Source organism: Mus pahari, chromosome 14 (genome assembly GCF_900095145.1).
Source record: "Mus pahari chromosome 14, PAHARI_EIJ_v1.1, whole genome shotgun sequence".
NCBI lineage: Eukaryota > Metazoa > Chordata > Mammalia > Rodentia > Muridae > Mus > Mus pahari.
The window spans coordinates 43155264-43172080 of NC_034603.1; the positions used below are offsets into that span (position 1 = coordinate 43155264).

Sequence of the window (16817 nt, forward strand, 5' to 3'; positions counted from 1 at the left end):
AAAAAAAAAAAAGAAAAAGGGAAAAAAAATATTTTCGTTGATCTTGTTCAGGGAACAAAGTTCATGCACATTGAACTGTCGACCGTCTAGTATGGGATCCGCTCCAGGAAGCTAGAGATTCTGGGGTGCTTCATGTTGCAGCTACTCTGATTAAAAATATTGCTTTCTGGGCCAGGTAATGGTGGCATATACCTTTGATCCCAGCTCTTGGGAGGCAGAAGCATGTAGATCTCTGAGCTCCAGGATATCCAAGGCTACACAGGAAAACCCTGTCTCTAAAAATCACTAATTTAAAAAAAAAAAAATTCCTCTCTAACCCTATATAACACACATTTTCTGGGCTGCTTTATGCCCAATGGCCATTAGGGAAGGCCCAAAAGAGAGAAAGTTTAGGGGACTCTACAAGCATCCCCAGGAAGGCCACAGAAAGCAGAGCCTGGGCCAGCGAGACTTTGTAGTGGGCAAGGTTCAGCTCTGTAGGAAGATGAGTGTCAACAATCAGAGTCCAGCTTTCCATAAAACTATGGAGGGCATCTAGGCAAAGCCCTGTGTTAGGGGCAAAGGCACTTGCAGTCTAAGCCCGGTGACATGAGTTCAGTCCTTGGAACCCAGGTGGAAGGAGTGTGCTGACTCCACAAATTCGTCCTCTGATCTATACATGTGTGTACATACACGTACACGCACATACATGTTCACATGCACACATGCATATACATGCATATACATGCATGTGTGCGTGTACCCACACACAGTGTCAAAAGCAACAAGAGATGCCCTGTGAAAAATGTCTCATTCAGTCTCCCATCATCCAGTGCCACACTCTGAGCACAGACGATACTGATATCTTTCCTGATTGATCGATCATTGAGACCCGGCTTCACTGAGGCTGGCTTGGAACTCCTGGTGATCCTCTTGCTTCTGCAAGATGAGCCCATCACTCCCACTGTGTTATTTAAGCAATACCATGCTCTATAAAGCAAATCTAGGCAGGCAGGATGGTGGAGTCCTGTAATCCCAGGACTTGAAAAGTAGAAGGGAGATCAGGAGCTCACATCAACCTCCCATAGGAGTTGGAGGCTGGAGTGGCTGTTCCCTGGGAGGTTCTGCCAGCACCTGACCAATGCAGATGCAGATGTCAACCATCAGACTGAGCTCCATGACCCCAGTGGGGGTGCTGGGGGGAGAACTGGAGGAGCAGAGGTGGGATTGCAAGCCCATCAGGAAGAACAATGTCAACTGGCCAAACCACCCAGAGCTCCGACAACTAGACCACAAACCAGAGGAGTGCACATGAAGGGATCCATGGCTCCAGATACATATGTAGCAAAGGATGACCTTGTCTGACAGCATGGGAGGGGAGGCCCTTGGTCCTGTGGAGGTTTGATGCCCCAGTGTTGGGGGATGCTGGAGCGGTGGGGCAGGAGTGGGTGGGTAGGTGGGGAGCACCTTCATAGAGGCGAAGGGGATGGGGAGAAGGCAGATGGGATGGTGGGGGGTTGTGGAGGGGTAACTGGGAAGGGGGATATCATGAGATGTCGTGGAATAATTAATAAAAAAAATTTTTTTAAATTAAAAAAAAGAGGCTAGGGCTGGTGAGATGGCTCAGTAGGTAAGAGCACCCGACTGCTCTTCCAAAGGTCCAGAGTTCAAATCCCAGCAACCACATGGTGGCTCACAACTATCCGTAACAAGATCTGACGCCCTCTTCTGGAGTGTCTGAAGACAGCTACAGTGTACTTAAAGATAATAAATAAATAAATCTTTAAAAAAAAAAAAAGAGGCTAACCTGGGCTACGTGAGACCCTGTATCAAAAAAAAAAAAAAAAAAGGAAAGCAAAAGACAGAAAAGAAAGAAAAGCGATGTCTCTGAAAGTAAAAAGTACTTGTCACTAAGCACGAGGATACTAGTCAACCCCCAAGCCCCACAGGGTGGAAGGAGAGAAATGAGTCCCACAAGCTATTTTCTGATCTACACGTGCAACCCATGACATACGCAGGACACGCAGACAGACAATGAGTAGCTGGGTGTGGTGGTGCACATGTAATCCCAGCACACAGGAGAGTTGTTGGAAGTCTAAGGCCAACATAAAGACCTACATCCAAAGAAGGACAAACTATAAGGGAAAAGATGAACAATCAATGTGACATTAAAGTTAGAAGTCTCTCTTCACACTGTGTAGATACTGTAAAAGGAAGAGAAAACACAACCACATCAGAACAGTGTAAATCAACAAGAAAACCAGAAATAACTCAAGAGAAGGCTGGAGGGCTGACTTGTGGCCCGTGCAGGGGCCTGAATTACGTTCTCAGAACCTGCATCAAGCCAAGAGAATCAAAACCGTCCGTAACTCCAGCTCCCTGGGATCCAACACCCACTTCTGGCCTCCATCAGCATCACCCACAGGAGCGCACACATACACACCAATAAAAATCAAAACTGTGGATGGAGGGGTAGAGAGGTGAAGGTGGATCTGGGAGGAGCTGAGAGGCACTGTGTGAATAAGATAAAAAATTGTATGAGATTCTCAAAGAACGTATACAAAATACTTATAAAACCTCAAGAGGACCTGGAGAGACGGCTCAGCAGTTAAGAGTATTTGTTGCTGTTGCAGAGGACTCCAGCCCAGTTCCCAGCACACACAGGGTGGCTCACAACATCACAACTCCACTTCCAGGGGATCCAATACCCTCTTCTGACCTCTGTGGGCACCAGGATTGCATACAGTGCACAGACATACACATAGGCAAAACACTCACAAAATAAAATAAATCTAGCAAAAAGTTTTAACTAATAGTTTAAGAGAAAAATAAGGCCAAGTAATTCTTGGGAGAATCCCAAGGGGACACTAAATGTATACAAAGGCATTCCATAAGGCTAGGAATGAGACTCGTCAGAGAGCACTTTCCCTGGCGTATGAAAGTCCCTCAGCTGCGTGTGGTACCTTTAATTCAAGCTCTCCTGAAGCAGAGGCAGAAGGATTTCTGTGAGTTCAAGGCCAGCCTGGTCTACATAGCTAGTTCCAGGACAGCCAGGGTCATATAATAGAGATATCCTACCTAAAGCCCTACCAAAAAAGGGGGGGGCTCTGTGGCCAGAGAAATGACTCAGTGGTTAAGAGCATTGACTGCTCTTCCAGAGGTCCTGAGTTCAATTCCCAGCTAAAAATTTATTTAAATGTTTATTATTCATGTTATTATTTAAATTTAAATAAATAAGTAAGTAAGTAAGTAAGTAAAAGGGGGCCTAGGTTTGAGTCCCCAAATCACCAAGAAAAAATGTTATCATCGCAATAATCAAATTAAACCATAAGAACTCCTTTTTAAAGAATTACTTATTTATTTTATATATGTGAGAACACTGTAGCAGTCTTCAGACACACCAGAAGAGGGCATCGGATCCCATTACAGATGGTTGTGAGCCACCATGTAGTTGCTGGGAATTGAACTCAGGACCTCTAGAAGAGCAGTCTGTGCTCTTAAGCACTGAGCCATCTCTCCAGCTCTTATCAGGTTGATAAAATTTAATCTCATGGAACACTAAGACCAAGGGCTAGAGCTGGGAGATTGAAAAATGCAGACCACCAAGGCCCTGCTCATTTCTCTAGTTCTGATTGGCTCCTGTACCAGGAGTCTAACCAGGCCTGAGTCTGCCTCCCTGAGTAGACCAGAGGCCCCAACTAAACAGCCTGCCTGCAGCCGCTCCCCTCTCTAGGTGACCAAACAGGAATTCTAGACCAGTGTCATTTCCCGGGACATCTACACAGTTGGCAAGTTTGTTTATTTTTATTTATTTATTTATTTGGTTTTTCGAAACAGGGTTTCTCTGTGTAGCCCTGGCTGTCCTGGAACTCACTTTGTTGACCAGGCTGACCTCGAACTCAGAAATCCGCCTGCCTCTGCCTCCCGAGTGCTGGGATTAAAGGTGTGTGCCACCACGCGCAGCTTGCTGGCAAGTTTGTTGGTGCTGGGGCTGCCACAGTTGGTGTGGCAGGATCAGGGGCTGGCACTGGCACAGTGTTTGGTAGCTAGATTACTGGCTATGCCAAGAACCTGTCTCTCAAGCAGCAGCTGTTCTCCTATGCTATTCTGGGGTGCCTTGTCTGAGGCCATGGGACTCTTCTGTTTGATGGTCGCCTTCCTCATCCTCTTCATCATGTGAGGCTCCGTGGGGTCACCCAGTGGTCCCTGATGCTTTGACTCCATGCCAGGCCTGGTGCTGGAGTGTGCTGAGCTTTACCATTAAACAACAATGTTTCTCTAAAATAATAATAATAATGTTAATTAATTAATCACGTGACAAACACCAGCATCCGCATGGGTGTAGAAAATGAGGAACTCTACCCATCACCTATGGCAACTGTGAAGAACAATGTGACAGTGAATGCTAACATCATGTGTGACCGCATGTAGCCATCCTGACCGGTAAAAACAAGCCCGAAGCGAAAGCCCAATGTTCTACTTTTAAATGCACCAAACACCTCCCACAGGACCAGAGGTACAGCTCTGATAGGGTCCTTGCCTGGCATGCATGAGGCCCTAGATCCCATCCCCCACTCCACCAAGGAATAAAATGAATATGTTGACACAAGGCATTATTCGCAGGAACATTATAGCTGTCTGGAGGGCCCTCAATCCACTGTGTTTGCGCTTGCTGCTGTTCCAGTACCAGTGCCTCCCAGGGCTGCACCTGAAGAACCGGACTGCCTAAGAGGGTTCTGTAGACACCACGGCTCCTACCAAGCCAACCGCCACAGATGCATGATGGGAAAGCCTTCTGGAAGCAACTGGCTGCCAAAGGCCCTGGACAAGAGATCACCCTCTACTGGAAGGGTGGAGAAATCTCATTGTTTCAGTTCTGTGGGAGTCCAGGAAATTAGACAACATCGGCAGTCCAACAAACGGACGGTCCAAACTTCCAGGCACAGCTGGTAGTACTTGCTGTGGAACCAGACAACATGGAGCGAGCTACTCCCACACAACAAACAAAAAAGCAGAGAGAGAGACAGAGAGACAGAGAGAGTCTAAAGAGAGTCAGGGTCTCAGGACTGAGGCTATAGTCTACTGTAGGGCATATACAAGACCCTGGATTCAATCTGAACACAGGAAAAAAAGGGGGGGACTTTAATTATCTCAAATTCTCCTTTTTGTGATACACTCCTAAAGTCACTGCCCACTTCCCTCACCGCCATGACGTGAAGAGCTGCCTGCTCTTATGTCTACACAGTCTCGGCTCCCACTTCCTCCTCCCTCTGCTTCTGTGCCCATCTCCTCTGAAACCACTGCAGCAAGTGACTTGTGTTGACTGCCACATGGACACTCTCCTTGGTAGCAGGCAGCAGAGCAGAGCTGTCTTCTCAGAGTTCCTTCTCTCTCGTTGCCATTTTCTCCCACCTTAAGCACCCTATCTTCTCTGTCTTGCTTGCTGATCCTTGGACCCTTTTCCTTTCTAGGAACAGAATATCTCCTTAAAGGATCTCTTCTAGTTCAGGGTCTCCCCTGCACCCACTGTGGACAAAACCCAGGGCCTTTCACATGCTCAGCAGGAGCTCCACCCAGCCCCTAGCTCCATGACTTAAAGCATCTCCATGCTGTTAAATATACACTTCCAGCCCTTACCAAAATATTCAGTCAACTCCTTGACATTCAAAATGGATGACCTCAAAGCCATAGTCAGGGGTCCCATGCCTCCCAGATCCATCCACTTGGTAGCCCAGGAATGAACTCACAGGACACTTCCAACAGTAAGACTGGATGCTACTAATTAGCTCAAGTGACAGAAATAACTCTAATTTTCCCCAGGCAAAATGGGGCATGTGATTGCCCTGTATTAGAGGAACATTGCCTTTATAACATGTTTAAATCTCCCAACCACCCTACAATTTTTCTGCTTCCTAGCTCAGTCAAGGGCACCACCCCTACCCATTTCTTACAAGAACCTGGAAATTGCAAGGACAAATCCCATCATCCTTGAGTCTGTCGTTCTCTAATCCCCTGTGGTCTCCCACAAGTTCTATGACTTTGATCTGCACCCTGGGTGGGCAAACCAACCAGCCTTCTTGTTCCCACTTCATTCCATTCAGAAGCCACGCGAGTCTTCCACAGCTGAGCGCTCAGACCCAGCATCTCACAAGTCCAAGGCTTCCGGGTGAAGGGGCATTGCTGTACACAACACAGGCTAACCTCCAAAATGTGAGGCAAGAAACCCGACAGGAACAAGAGTCTGTAAACTGAGCTAGAACATACCTCAGCGGTACAACAGTGGGTTAAATCCCCAGAACTTCCAGGCAGGGGCAAGGCATGAGGACAGAGAAAAAGAAATTCATTTATGCAAAACAAAATGCTGAAGGAAAGGGCCAGCAAGATGGCTAAGCAAGTGAAGAAGCTTGCTGCCAAGGCTGAGGGCCTGAGTTTGATCCCTGAATAATTATAATTTGATACTAATTTGATCCCTGAACAATTTATAATTGTGTGTGTATATGTGTGTGTGTGTGTGTGCAATTATAAATAAATAGATAAGTGAGGAAATGGACAGATGTGGTGGTGCACACCTTTAGTCCCAGCACTTGGGAGGCAGAAGCCAGTAGACCTCTGTGAGTTTGAGGCCAGCCTGGTCTACATAATGGGTGACAGGTAAAGTAAGGCTACATAGTGAAATCTAGTGTCAAAAACAAAACAAAACAAAACTAACTCACTAAATAAATGTAAAAATTTTAAATTAAACACACACACACACACACACACACACACACACACTAGGGGTCTGGAGAGCTGACTCAGTGGTTTGTGTGGTGCTGTTATGCAGGACTGGAGTTCTGTTCCCAGCACCTACAGCAGGCTGTTCTCAATCACCTGTAAATCCATCTCCAGGGCATTTGACACCCTCTTTCTGTCCCCTGAGGGCAACTGCACTCATTGGCACATACCCACCCCCAACACCCACGCATACACACATGCATACATACCTACACATAATTAAAATGAAAATCTTTTTTTTAAAAAGTCAGGGAATGCCGGGCAGCGGTGGCACATGTCGTTGACCCCAGCACTCAGGAGGCAGAGGCAGGCCACACTCTGTGAGTGTGAGGCCAGCCTGGCGACAAAGGGGATTCAAGACAGACAGAGTTACACAGAGAAACCCTGTCTACAAAAAAACAAAAGGAAAAGGAAGGAAGGGAGGGAGTGGGGAGGGAAGGAGAGGGGAGGGAGGGAGTGGAGAAAAGATGGCTCATCAGTTAGGAGCACTTGCTGCTCTCTCAGTGACCCAGGTTCGGTTCCCAGCACCCATATGGTGTGCAACCCCAGTTTCAGATGATCTGACGCCCTCTTCTGGTCTCCATAGCCATTGAATGTGTGTGACACACAAACATACATTCAGATAAAATACTTATACACACAAAATAAAAGTGGATAGCAGACCTCTTTTCTCTTTGTGTGGTCCTAGAGCTGCAGGTCCTGTACTCAGCTACTGTCTCCTCCTCCCTCCTCCCTCCTCCCTCTTCCCTCCTCCCCAGCCCCGTGCTCCGCTCATCTTGGACTTCAGCACATGTCCCCAGCCCAGACCTTCTGCTCTTGCTTCTCCTCGCCCCAGCAGCCCTCCAGTTCTCCTCCTGAAACTTCTGAGGTGCTCTCATCACCTCCTTCGGCTCCTGCTCTGATTGGTGTCACCGGCTTGCTCCTGGCTCCACTGTTCGTGGCTCAATTAGGGACCCTCACCCTCTGACAACCCACACATTTCCCTAGTGTGTCCACCTCCCACCCCTACCCCATGCACACATACTTACTTACCAGCATCAGGATCCTACACCAGGGACCTCTTACCCTTCTCATCCTTCCCACCCGACCCTGCCCAGGAACATTGGGGCTCCAGAGGGCTATTGCCACACAGACACACGGGAGATCTCATGAGGGAGATGTGCCTACCCCAGAGGGCAGCTCTCTCCATCCACACGCACACCACTTCTGCCTCCAGCTTCTGCTCTCTCGCAGGAAGTAGCCAGCCTGGTGCCAAGTATCCCCAACTACATCCCCAAAATTCTCAGACACTGCCAGCCTCCAGCTGTCAGCCTGGCCCCGGCTGGCGGGCGCCTGGTCCTGGCATAGCAACTAGGGTGTAATTAGAAACCCGCTAGCTCCCTAATTGCCAGTTCTGAACTGTCCTTGTTACCCGCTGCCCGGGGCACACATAGAGGAAAAGGCTGAGGGCTGAGCCAGGCTGGCATGGAGGTAGACCTAGTAGGCCTAGAGAGGACTGGCATGTGGCCAGGGACCAAACGTGGCACAGAGAGGGTTCAGTGCAATCTGCCCCATGGGTGCCTCCCAGCCACATCCACTTGCCCAGAACTGTGACGTCAAACCAGCCCGGCCCATTCATTCTTTATTCAGGTGGCATAAAAATCACTACAAAAACTTTACAAAAGAGTCTTGGGAGCTAAAGGGGCCCTTCCTTGCCTCAGTCCCCGAGCTTCCTGGCAGGGGAGGACAAGAGAGAGATGAAGGAGGAAGACTCCTGGCAGTGTTGGCATCTCCAAAAACCAGAGGGGTGACTTGGGTGGGTGGACACGGGTTGGGGACCTGAATGTCTTCAGCAAAGGACACCAGAGACAGGGTAGGTCAGCCTCCACCCATGAAGTATAACACCAAGGCCAGTCTAAGCTCGGGAGACCAACACTAGTCTCTCCTTTTCCCACCCAGGGTGTCTGGGATACGTCTAAAGATGGCCTCCCCAGCCTCTGCTTACAAATATGGAGGGACTCTAAGTTAGGGACTCACCTGACCTACCTCTAGCCAAAACTGTGTCCACAAGTGCCAGCCCACAAAGGGTCACCCCCTGAGCCCCTTGGGAAGAAAGAAGATTCCCTGTGCCTGCCTTCCTCCAGGCCCCACCCTCACCTCCTCTCCCCAGGAGCTGCTGCAAAACAGCTCTGATCACTGGTGATGGTCCTTCCGGTCCCACCCTATCCCACAAAGCTGGTTAGAAAGAGTCACAGGAGCTGAGATGCTGACTGATCCAGGTGGGGACTCAGGATGCTGCTGCCCAGGGCCCCTCCTCACTTGGGGGAGCTAAACTGGGGATAGTCTTCCTCCAGGCGGGGTGCAAGTTTCAAGTCAGGACCAAAGGTCTTGTCTCCGTGGAAATCAGCTTTGTCATTCCGGTCTACGAGCCTGTTGTCAGGGGAATCTCGCTGTTCCTGGAGCTGGGGCAGCGCGCTGGGGTTAGGGTTCCTCACGCTGCCCACAAAGAGGGGCAAGCCGATGGTGTCCTCCATGATGAAGAAGAGGAAGGGTCGGTTCACAATGAAGGAGGAGAGGGACATTCGATTCATGGCTACGCTGGTAGCTGCGGCCGCCTCCACACCAGCCTCGCTGAGTTCCATGGTAGACTGATGCTGCACGCCAGACACTACCAGATTCTGCTCAGAGATCCCACGCAGGTCTGGGCCCTGGAACAATTCCTGCAGGCCTGCCCAGAACAACGGATGACTGGTCAGTGCTGCCCCAAGGCTATTTGGATGTCCCTGGCATCCTGGCTAAAGGGAACACTTGAACCCAGCGGTTGATCGGAATCTATTAGACCCCAGTCTAGACAACGCTTCTAGAAGCCTTGTTTTGATCAGGATCTGCGCTAGGTACTGGTTTGATATTCTCTGGAGGTAAACTGGAGAGACACCCTCGGACTTACCACTCACACTAGACTGTGAGTACCTGAGTCTCCACGTGCCTGCTCCATTAGACTTTGTGCACGGTGAGCTTTCAGTGCCTAGTGCAGAGCAGCTGTGGCTCTTCACCATGGTGAGCCCAGCTTCTCCTCTTCCCTTTCCAAGCTAGCCAGCAAGGTTCAGGTCATCACCCTGACCTCTTTACCTGGGGTTCTTTGATGTGCTCAGTCTCAGGCAGCAAGCAGGGTAGTTCACTCCAATCCACCCCAAGATAGAAGGTCTAGAGGAGCATATCAAATGCTCCCATCCATGAAGCAGGGCCACCTCTGACTCAGGCACGCTGGCAGCTCCCGTACTCTGCCCAGACCACCTGGGGGTACCCTATCCCCAAGCTCCTTACCCAGCTGGCTGAGGGTGGCCACCAGGTCCAGACGCTGTTGCAGATGGAGTTTTGGCAGCCGCACCTTGGTGGGCCTCTCCCGCAGCGAGGGATGGTACAGAGTGTCCCAGGTCAGGTTGGCTAGTACCTCGGACACGTTCCACTCAAAGTAAGTGGGCATCACGACCACAAAGCTCATGTTGTTCTTAAGGGGGAAATGAGCCACCTACAGATAAGAAAAGGAGAGAACATGAGGACCAGAAAGCCCCTGGACCTTTCTGGAGTCTGGGCCAAAATTACTTCTGTACTTTTGAGACGAGAGCCAGAACTTCAGGGTTAGCTTTCACTTAGCTCATGAAGTGGAGTAATACCACTTGGCCCTTTGCGAGGTGACATGGGACCAAATGAGATAATGCTTTTATACCTCTGTGTGTGCACACATAAGCATACATGTTTGTATGGCTGTGAGTGTGTTTGCTCATAGGTGTATGGAGTCAGAAGTAGGTAGACATCAGCTGTCTTCCTACATTGCTCTCCACCTTTTTTTTTTTTTTTTTTTTTGGTGTTGCCATCTTTTTGTTGTTGTTTCTTCGAGAAAGGGTTTCCTCTGTGTAGCTCTGGCTGTCCTGGAACTCACTCTGTAGACCAGGCTGGCATTGAACTCACAGAGATCTGCCTGCCTCTGCCTCCCAAGTGCTGGGATTAAAGGTGTGCTCCACCACACCCAATTGATGGCTCATCAGTTAAGAGCACTTACTGCTGGGATTTAAGATGTGTGTAACTACACATAGCTCCATCTTTTTTGGACACAGGGTCTCATGGATCCCAAGCTGGCTTTGAAATGAAGGTTTAGGGGTGGAGAGATGGCTCAGTGGCTAAGAGCACTAACTACTTTTCCAGAAGGTCCTGAGTTCAAATTCCACCAACCACATAGTGGCTCACAATCACCCATAACAAGATCTGACACCTTCTTCTGGAGTGTCTGGAGACAACTACAGTGTACTTACATATAATAAATAAATAAATCTTTTTTTAAAAGATAAAGAAATGACTATTTGGCCAAGAATGGCTACGTACTTCCAACTCTCTTGCCTCTCTGCCCTGAGTGCTGGGATTACAGAGCTGTACAACAAGCCCAAGTTTGTTGTGTTTTAGACAGGGTAATGTAACCCAGGCTGTCCTCAGACTTACTTTGTAATTCAGAACGACCTTGAATGTTTTTTAAGGTTTATTTTTATCTTATGTGTATGGGTATTTTGCCTGAGTGTATGTCTATAATGTCCTTGCAGTACCCTCACAGTCCAGAGGAGGGCACCATATCCCCCTGAACTGGAGTTACAGGTGGTTGTGAGCTGTGTGGTGGGTGCTGGGAATCAAACCCTGGTCCTCTGCAAGAGCGGCCAGTAAGAAGTCTTCACTGCTGAGCCACTTCTCCACCTTGAGCTTTTGATCCTCCTATCTCAATCTAAAAGTACTAGGGATGGCGGATGTACGTCCGTGTGCCTGGTTTATGTGTTGTTAAGGCTTTGTGGGTGTCAGGCATGCACTCAACAACTCAGCTACACATCCCGACAGACTTTGACTTTTCTAGTAGTGTCTTCACTTCAGCCTGAGTTCTCTATCTGCTGTCAGCAAGCTGTACAAACAAGCTATGGTCCCTCCTGTCCTTGCCTCTCAGTTCTCCTCGCAGGTGACAGATAGATGTGGCTACTGGCTTTCAAAATGACTGGTAGAGGAGCCACAGCAAAGAGTAGGAAGCTTGCCCTCGCCTTTCACCCTCACCCAGAGAGTCTGCTATAAAGAGATTTTTTTTCTCTCTCTCTCTTTAGACAGGGTCTGGTCATGTGGCCCTAACTATCTTCAACCACAGTCTTCCTGCTTCAACCTTCTGAGTGCTGGGGATTATGGTGTAAGCCACCACACTCAGCTCACACGACCTTTTTTTAAAGAATCCGTGCAGTTAGGGCAGCATGGAAATGACCAGGCTCAGGCCTCCCTGGGTACCAGCATGATGCCTGCAGGCAGGTCCTCTGCCAGTGTAAGGATGCGGAGATGGAGCCAGAGAACCTTTCCTCTCTGAACCTCAGTGTCCTACAGTGAGACACTCATGTCCACTGGGAGATATTGTAGTATTCAAGGAAGAAGCAACAGGAAGGTGAGAGCTAAGTAGAGCTGAGCAGGCTTGCATCCTCTCACCACGGGCTACAGAGAAGCCTGGCTGCCCCCTCCACATGGCTCCTCCCTGCAGAACTGGCAATGCTGTGCCCAGCTTGCCTAGTCAAACTAACCAACAGAATGGATGAGCAGGTGTGGTGCCACACACCCGGGACCCCAGCACTCAGACAGCTGGGGCAGGAGAGTCATGAGTTCAATGCCAGCTTGTGTAACATTGTCGGACTCTCGAACAAACAAAACTAGCCCATCGTCCTGTTATCTCAGCCACAGATGATGGGCCCAAGGATCAATACTCTAGCCAAGGAGTCACGATTAGGCTAGAAACAAGGGAAGCCTTAGCTGAGACAGCTTGGCATGGAGCTTCATCCAATCAGAATGTTCAGAGCAGTAAGCTTTGAAACCCAACTCCCATCTATGAAGCACTGTGTGAGAACTCCTATCATCTTCCCTTACGAGCAGGGCCCTGGATCCCCCCTCCCCCCCCCACGCGCTAAAACCCCAGCACAGTGACCTGGCATGTGACAAAAACTCAATATATTTTCTTTGAGCCAATGAACCTCAAAGAGGCTGTGTCCTGGGTAGACACAGCCTAATAGACCCTTCGGGGGCCACCTACCCCAGGGACCAGACTTTACATCCCAGTACCAGGCCTAGTTTGCTAGCCAAAGGCAAAATCCAGAATGACCTGTATCTCAGGTTGCTCCAGCAGGAACCATCGAAGAGGATATGACACCGCATGCATCATGTCCACCGACACCGTGAACCGCTCATCCAGGTGGAAGAAATCTTTCTGGGTGAGGTTCGGGTCAAACTTGGTACTCCAGAAACCTGCAGCCAGCCAGAGGGCAGGAGCCATGTAACATAAGACCAGCCTCCTGCCTGCCTTACCTAAACCCATCCAAGGAACAGCTCCCAGAGGCGCTGGCTGGTTGACATCTGGCGGATCTTAGGAATCTTCCCTACACTTGATTTGCATTTCTCCATCCCTCTGTAGCCCCAGTTTTCTCTCAAAGCAGCCTGGCCTCTACGGCTTGAGTTTCCCTTTTCATGTGCCCAGACAATCCCCAGTTTCATGGCCGAGCAACCTCAGAGCGAAGCTTGCAACGACAGGGCGGGGTGGGGCTGTGGGGGTAAGCGGCTTAAGAAGAACAGTGCACCGTGAAAGTGGATGGCATTGAGGAGAAGCAACACGGTGTTATCCGGCAGCTCAGAGAGGAAATCCTCAATCTTCCCCTCTGTGGCCTCCTTCACCCATTGGTTGATGTTCGCCAGGTCTTCCTCCTGCCTTCCAGTCAGTTTCACGGGCTTCGCACCAAAGAGCCTTTCCGATTGCTCCAGGAAATCATCTTTGATGGGAAACCCTGCACGCAATGAGCCACAAGCTCATCCCAGGGGCCTCCTTCACATCCACCAGTGTGTGCTACCCGAGGCCAAGCCCCTCCCCCTCCCCCTCCCCCTCCCCCTTGTGCACTAGAGGCAGGGTTCTTGTTGCCACCAGCACCTACCTTTCTGCAGGTATACTCTGGCAGCCAGTCGGATTGTCCCTGGGCCTAGGTTCCGGTAGAAATGGCTCAGTAGATGCGGGAGGCAGGATTCCGTGTTCACGTGCAACACTCGTTGCAAGCTCTGTAGTGTTTGGTTCTGAGCACCTGAAGGGGACCAAGCAGGCTGACGTCCAGGCCACGGGTTCTTTCTGGCCCCACTGCCCACTCCTACCCTCTCATATCCCCATGATGAACATGGCCACAGACTACCATTCTGCTCCCCTCTGGGGATCCACGGAGCCGGATTCTACTTTCATCTCTGCACCTAACAAGCTGGGAAATGTCACCTTGCTCAAGGTATCTTTCTTCCCTGAACAGCAGTGTCTCCCACAGTGAGACACTCGTGTCCACTGGAAGATATTGTAGCTATCAGATTCCTGTGCTAAAATAACTAGGGGGACTGGTCAGTTACCACACTCTTAGCCCTGGACTTCTGACTCAGAGGGTGGTGACGGCTCAGGGACCTGCATTCTACCAAATAGCCACGTGTCCCTGATGGAGGAACCGCCCCCGGACAGCCTCTGCAGCACCGAACCCTCTGTGGTCTCCTAGTTCTTCTGGACAGGTGTGACCCCAGTACCTAGTGCCAGGTGAGAGAGTGCTAGGGCCACACTAAGGGGTGACAGGACAAGGTTGGAGCTGGTGGATGTTTGGGCCACCAAAGAGAACAGGTCAGTAGTAAAGGCCATCATGGCCTGAGACAGCCTGCGAGCATCCTCTGCAGTTGGGGTACTCTTGCAGTCTCCTGGGGACCTCTTGAGGGTAGCATGGTCACCGAGAGCCTACAAGGACAGATCGGGAGTCAGTGAGGTCAAGGGAGTAGCTCCAGGTTCTCACTGCCCTGATGCTACAGGGCAGCAAAGGCCCTTGCTCCAGATCTGAGGAGAGGAGAGTCATGCTGAAGTCCCTCCTACCCCATCCCTTCTGAACCCCTGAACATCAGCCCCATAACTATTGTCTCCACCACCCCCATCCCCTTGCTTCCACTTATCAGGTCCTCCTCCTCCTCCCTCTGGCCCCACCCACTCTTCCCCAGCCCCACCTGATTGTACCTGGTTGTCCAACTTGAAGAGGGTAGGTGGGGGCAGCTTCTGCTGGGCCTGCTCACTCACTGGCTGTAGCAAGGAGAAAGGAGATGAAGAAAAGGCCCTTCCCATGGGTCCCCATCCAAGACATAGGTGCGCCCCTTTGTCTCTTCCCCCCAAACCTCTCACTTTTGAGTACCTGCTGTCCTGGGAGATCCACGGCGCTCACAGGAGAGAACTGTTGAGAGAAGGGTGAACAGAGGGCTCAGCGTTCCTCCCTCTCCTCCCCTCTGGCCTCTCCCAGACTTCCCCTGCCCCCAGCCCTTCCTTCAGCCTGACTGACCGCTTCCCACTCAGACCTCAGCTCTGTCTCACCATGGAACAGGGACCTTGTAGACAGGACAAGCCGAGTACCAGGAGCCCCTGGAGCAGTGCCATGTTCCTGTATCCAGAACAGGGGGTGGAGGGTTAGTTCCTATCTCACACTCAAGGACCAGGCAGTAGTAGACCGCTCGCTACCCATGGGCTCCTTGTCCGCACCAGGCTGCGGAACCTGGACTCAAAACATAGTAGCTGTGGACCTCGCTCACTCTGAGAGGTGGAACTTCCATAAGCATGTTTTTTTTTTCACCCGTATAGTTTCTCATTTAGTCTTCATTCTTTTCGTCTTACATTGTGGATCAGTCCTGGGTTCAAATCTAGAGCGCACGTCTTGCGAGAGGACTTTGTGCATTTCCCTTAATGCCTTTGGCTTTACCCTGTCTTGGTAATGGCAGAAGTCCTTCCTGCTCCCATGTAGATGTTGAGGACCCAAATAAGAGTCTTTGTAAATACTGAGTGTGATGCTTGGCTCCCTTCCTAGCAAAGCCACCTGACCTGTTGTTCATTTCATCCAGCCTTTCTCAGGCTGCCCTGGTCCTACCCAAAGGCTCCGAGAGCTAATCTGGGATGGCAGGGCAGCCAGAAACTGTTTTGTTGACCAATGAATGACTGGCCCAGACACCTTTGGACTTACGGGAACTACAAGCCTCATCCCACTTCTGCTCCAAGTTCTGATCCAGGGTGCTTCGGGGAAGCCCAGCTGGTGGATGGGGGAGGGCCTCAACCTAGGGCCTTCAATAAGGGCTTCCTTCCCATCCTCAGCCCTTATTTCAGGGACCAGCTCTTCTAAAAGGTCGTCCTTCTGTTATCCCTAGACCTCCATAACTGTGCTCAAGAACCTTCAGCCAGGGCCTTATATCTCCAATCTGGATATATGTTTCTTCCCACCAAGAGTAGGCCTCCAGGTTTTGAAGTTCCAGAGATTTCTCCTGGAGCTGCCTGTACCTCCGCTCCTCACCACCCCAGGACGCTGTGAAGCTGCAGGCTCCCTGAATAAATTCAGCCAGACCCCCCTTGCCAAGGGGGCAGCTCTCCACTTCCTCTGCTGCCCAAGCAGCAGGCTGCACCACCCCTCCATCCTACCTCTTCAGGCTTCTTAGCGCAGCACACGCAGCACACGGTGTTCTCCTGGACCCGCTTGCTCCCCACGCTCCCCCTGGTGCGGCCAGCTCTCTCCTCCCACAGGACCTTTGCTCTCAGCCAACCCCCGTTCAGCTTGTGTTCTGGGCTGGTAAATATTGACCTGTACATCCGGTTAAACATTGATATGGGGGCCAGAAGACCCTTTCCCACCAAGGCTACCCAGAACCCTGCTTGAGCCTGGAGAAGGGGTTTACAGGAACAGATAGTTGAGGAGGCTGGGCCTGGCCAGGAAGCTCAGGGGGCTGGCCAGCCTTCTAATGATCCCTCAACATGGGGAATTATCCACAGTCAGTGAGGCTCAGAGAGGCTGTGTGGCCTGGGTAAGAGCGCAGAGTGGGCTCCAGAGTCACAGCCAGTCTTCTCCACCACTACCACCACAGCTACCCCGGGGAAGGGGAGGCTGCAGGAGCCTGTTCACCCAGCTGTAGCCAGCAGGTTCCTGGTTGGCTCCCTCCAGCCTAGGTTCCAAGGTGAGGGGTGGAGAGACCCAGCCTGAGGCCGGCCCTCCCAGGGT

The 16817-nt window shown here is 50.7% G+C and overlaps 1 protein-coding gene and 1 pseudogene across 1 annotated transcript; one reads left to right on the forward strand and one right to left on the reverse strand.

The window, feature by feature from the left end:
• Positions 1-3571: 3571 nt before the first annotated feature.
• On the forward strand, positions 3572-4159 carry LOC110332571 (annotated as a pseudogene).
• Positions 4160-8358: 4199 nt separating this feature from the next.
• On the reverse strand, positions 8359-16348 carry Serpinf2 (serpin family F member 2). Its single transcript, XM_021213631.2, has 10 exons — positions 16244-16348; positions 15155-15221; positions 14979-15017; positions 14807-14869; positions 14335-14536; positions 13716-13859; positions 13368-13571; positions 12896-13038; positions 10057-10261; positions 8359-9460 (listed from the first exon to the last, which is right to left on the reverse strand). Exons 2-10 carry the CDS (start codon positions 15215-15217, stop codon positions 9048-9050), a joined length of 1476 nt encoding a protein of 491 aa, XP_021069290.1. The 5' UTR covers positions 15218-15221; positions 16244-16348; the 3' UTR covers positions 8359-9047.
• Between the last annotated feature and the right edge of the window lie 469 nt (positions 16349-16817).

Bases quoted from the DNA above. Each gene is read 5' to 3' on its own strand.
- Serpinf2 (XM_021213631.2), bottom strand. From the start codon at position 15,217: ATGGCACTGCTCCAGGGGCTCCTGGTACTCGGCTTGTCCTGTCTACAA. The intron at 15,018-15,154 runs GTGAGACAGAGC...TTCTCTCAACAG, and splicing joins TACAAGGTCCCTGTTCCATG to TTCTCTCCTGTGAGCGCCGT. The intron at 10,262-12,895 runs GTCATTCTGGAT...TCTTATCTGTAG, and splicing joins TGGAGCAACCTGAGATACAG to GTGGCTCATTTCCCCCTTAA.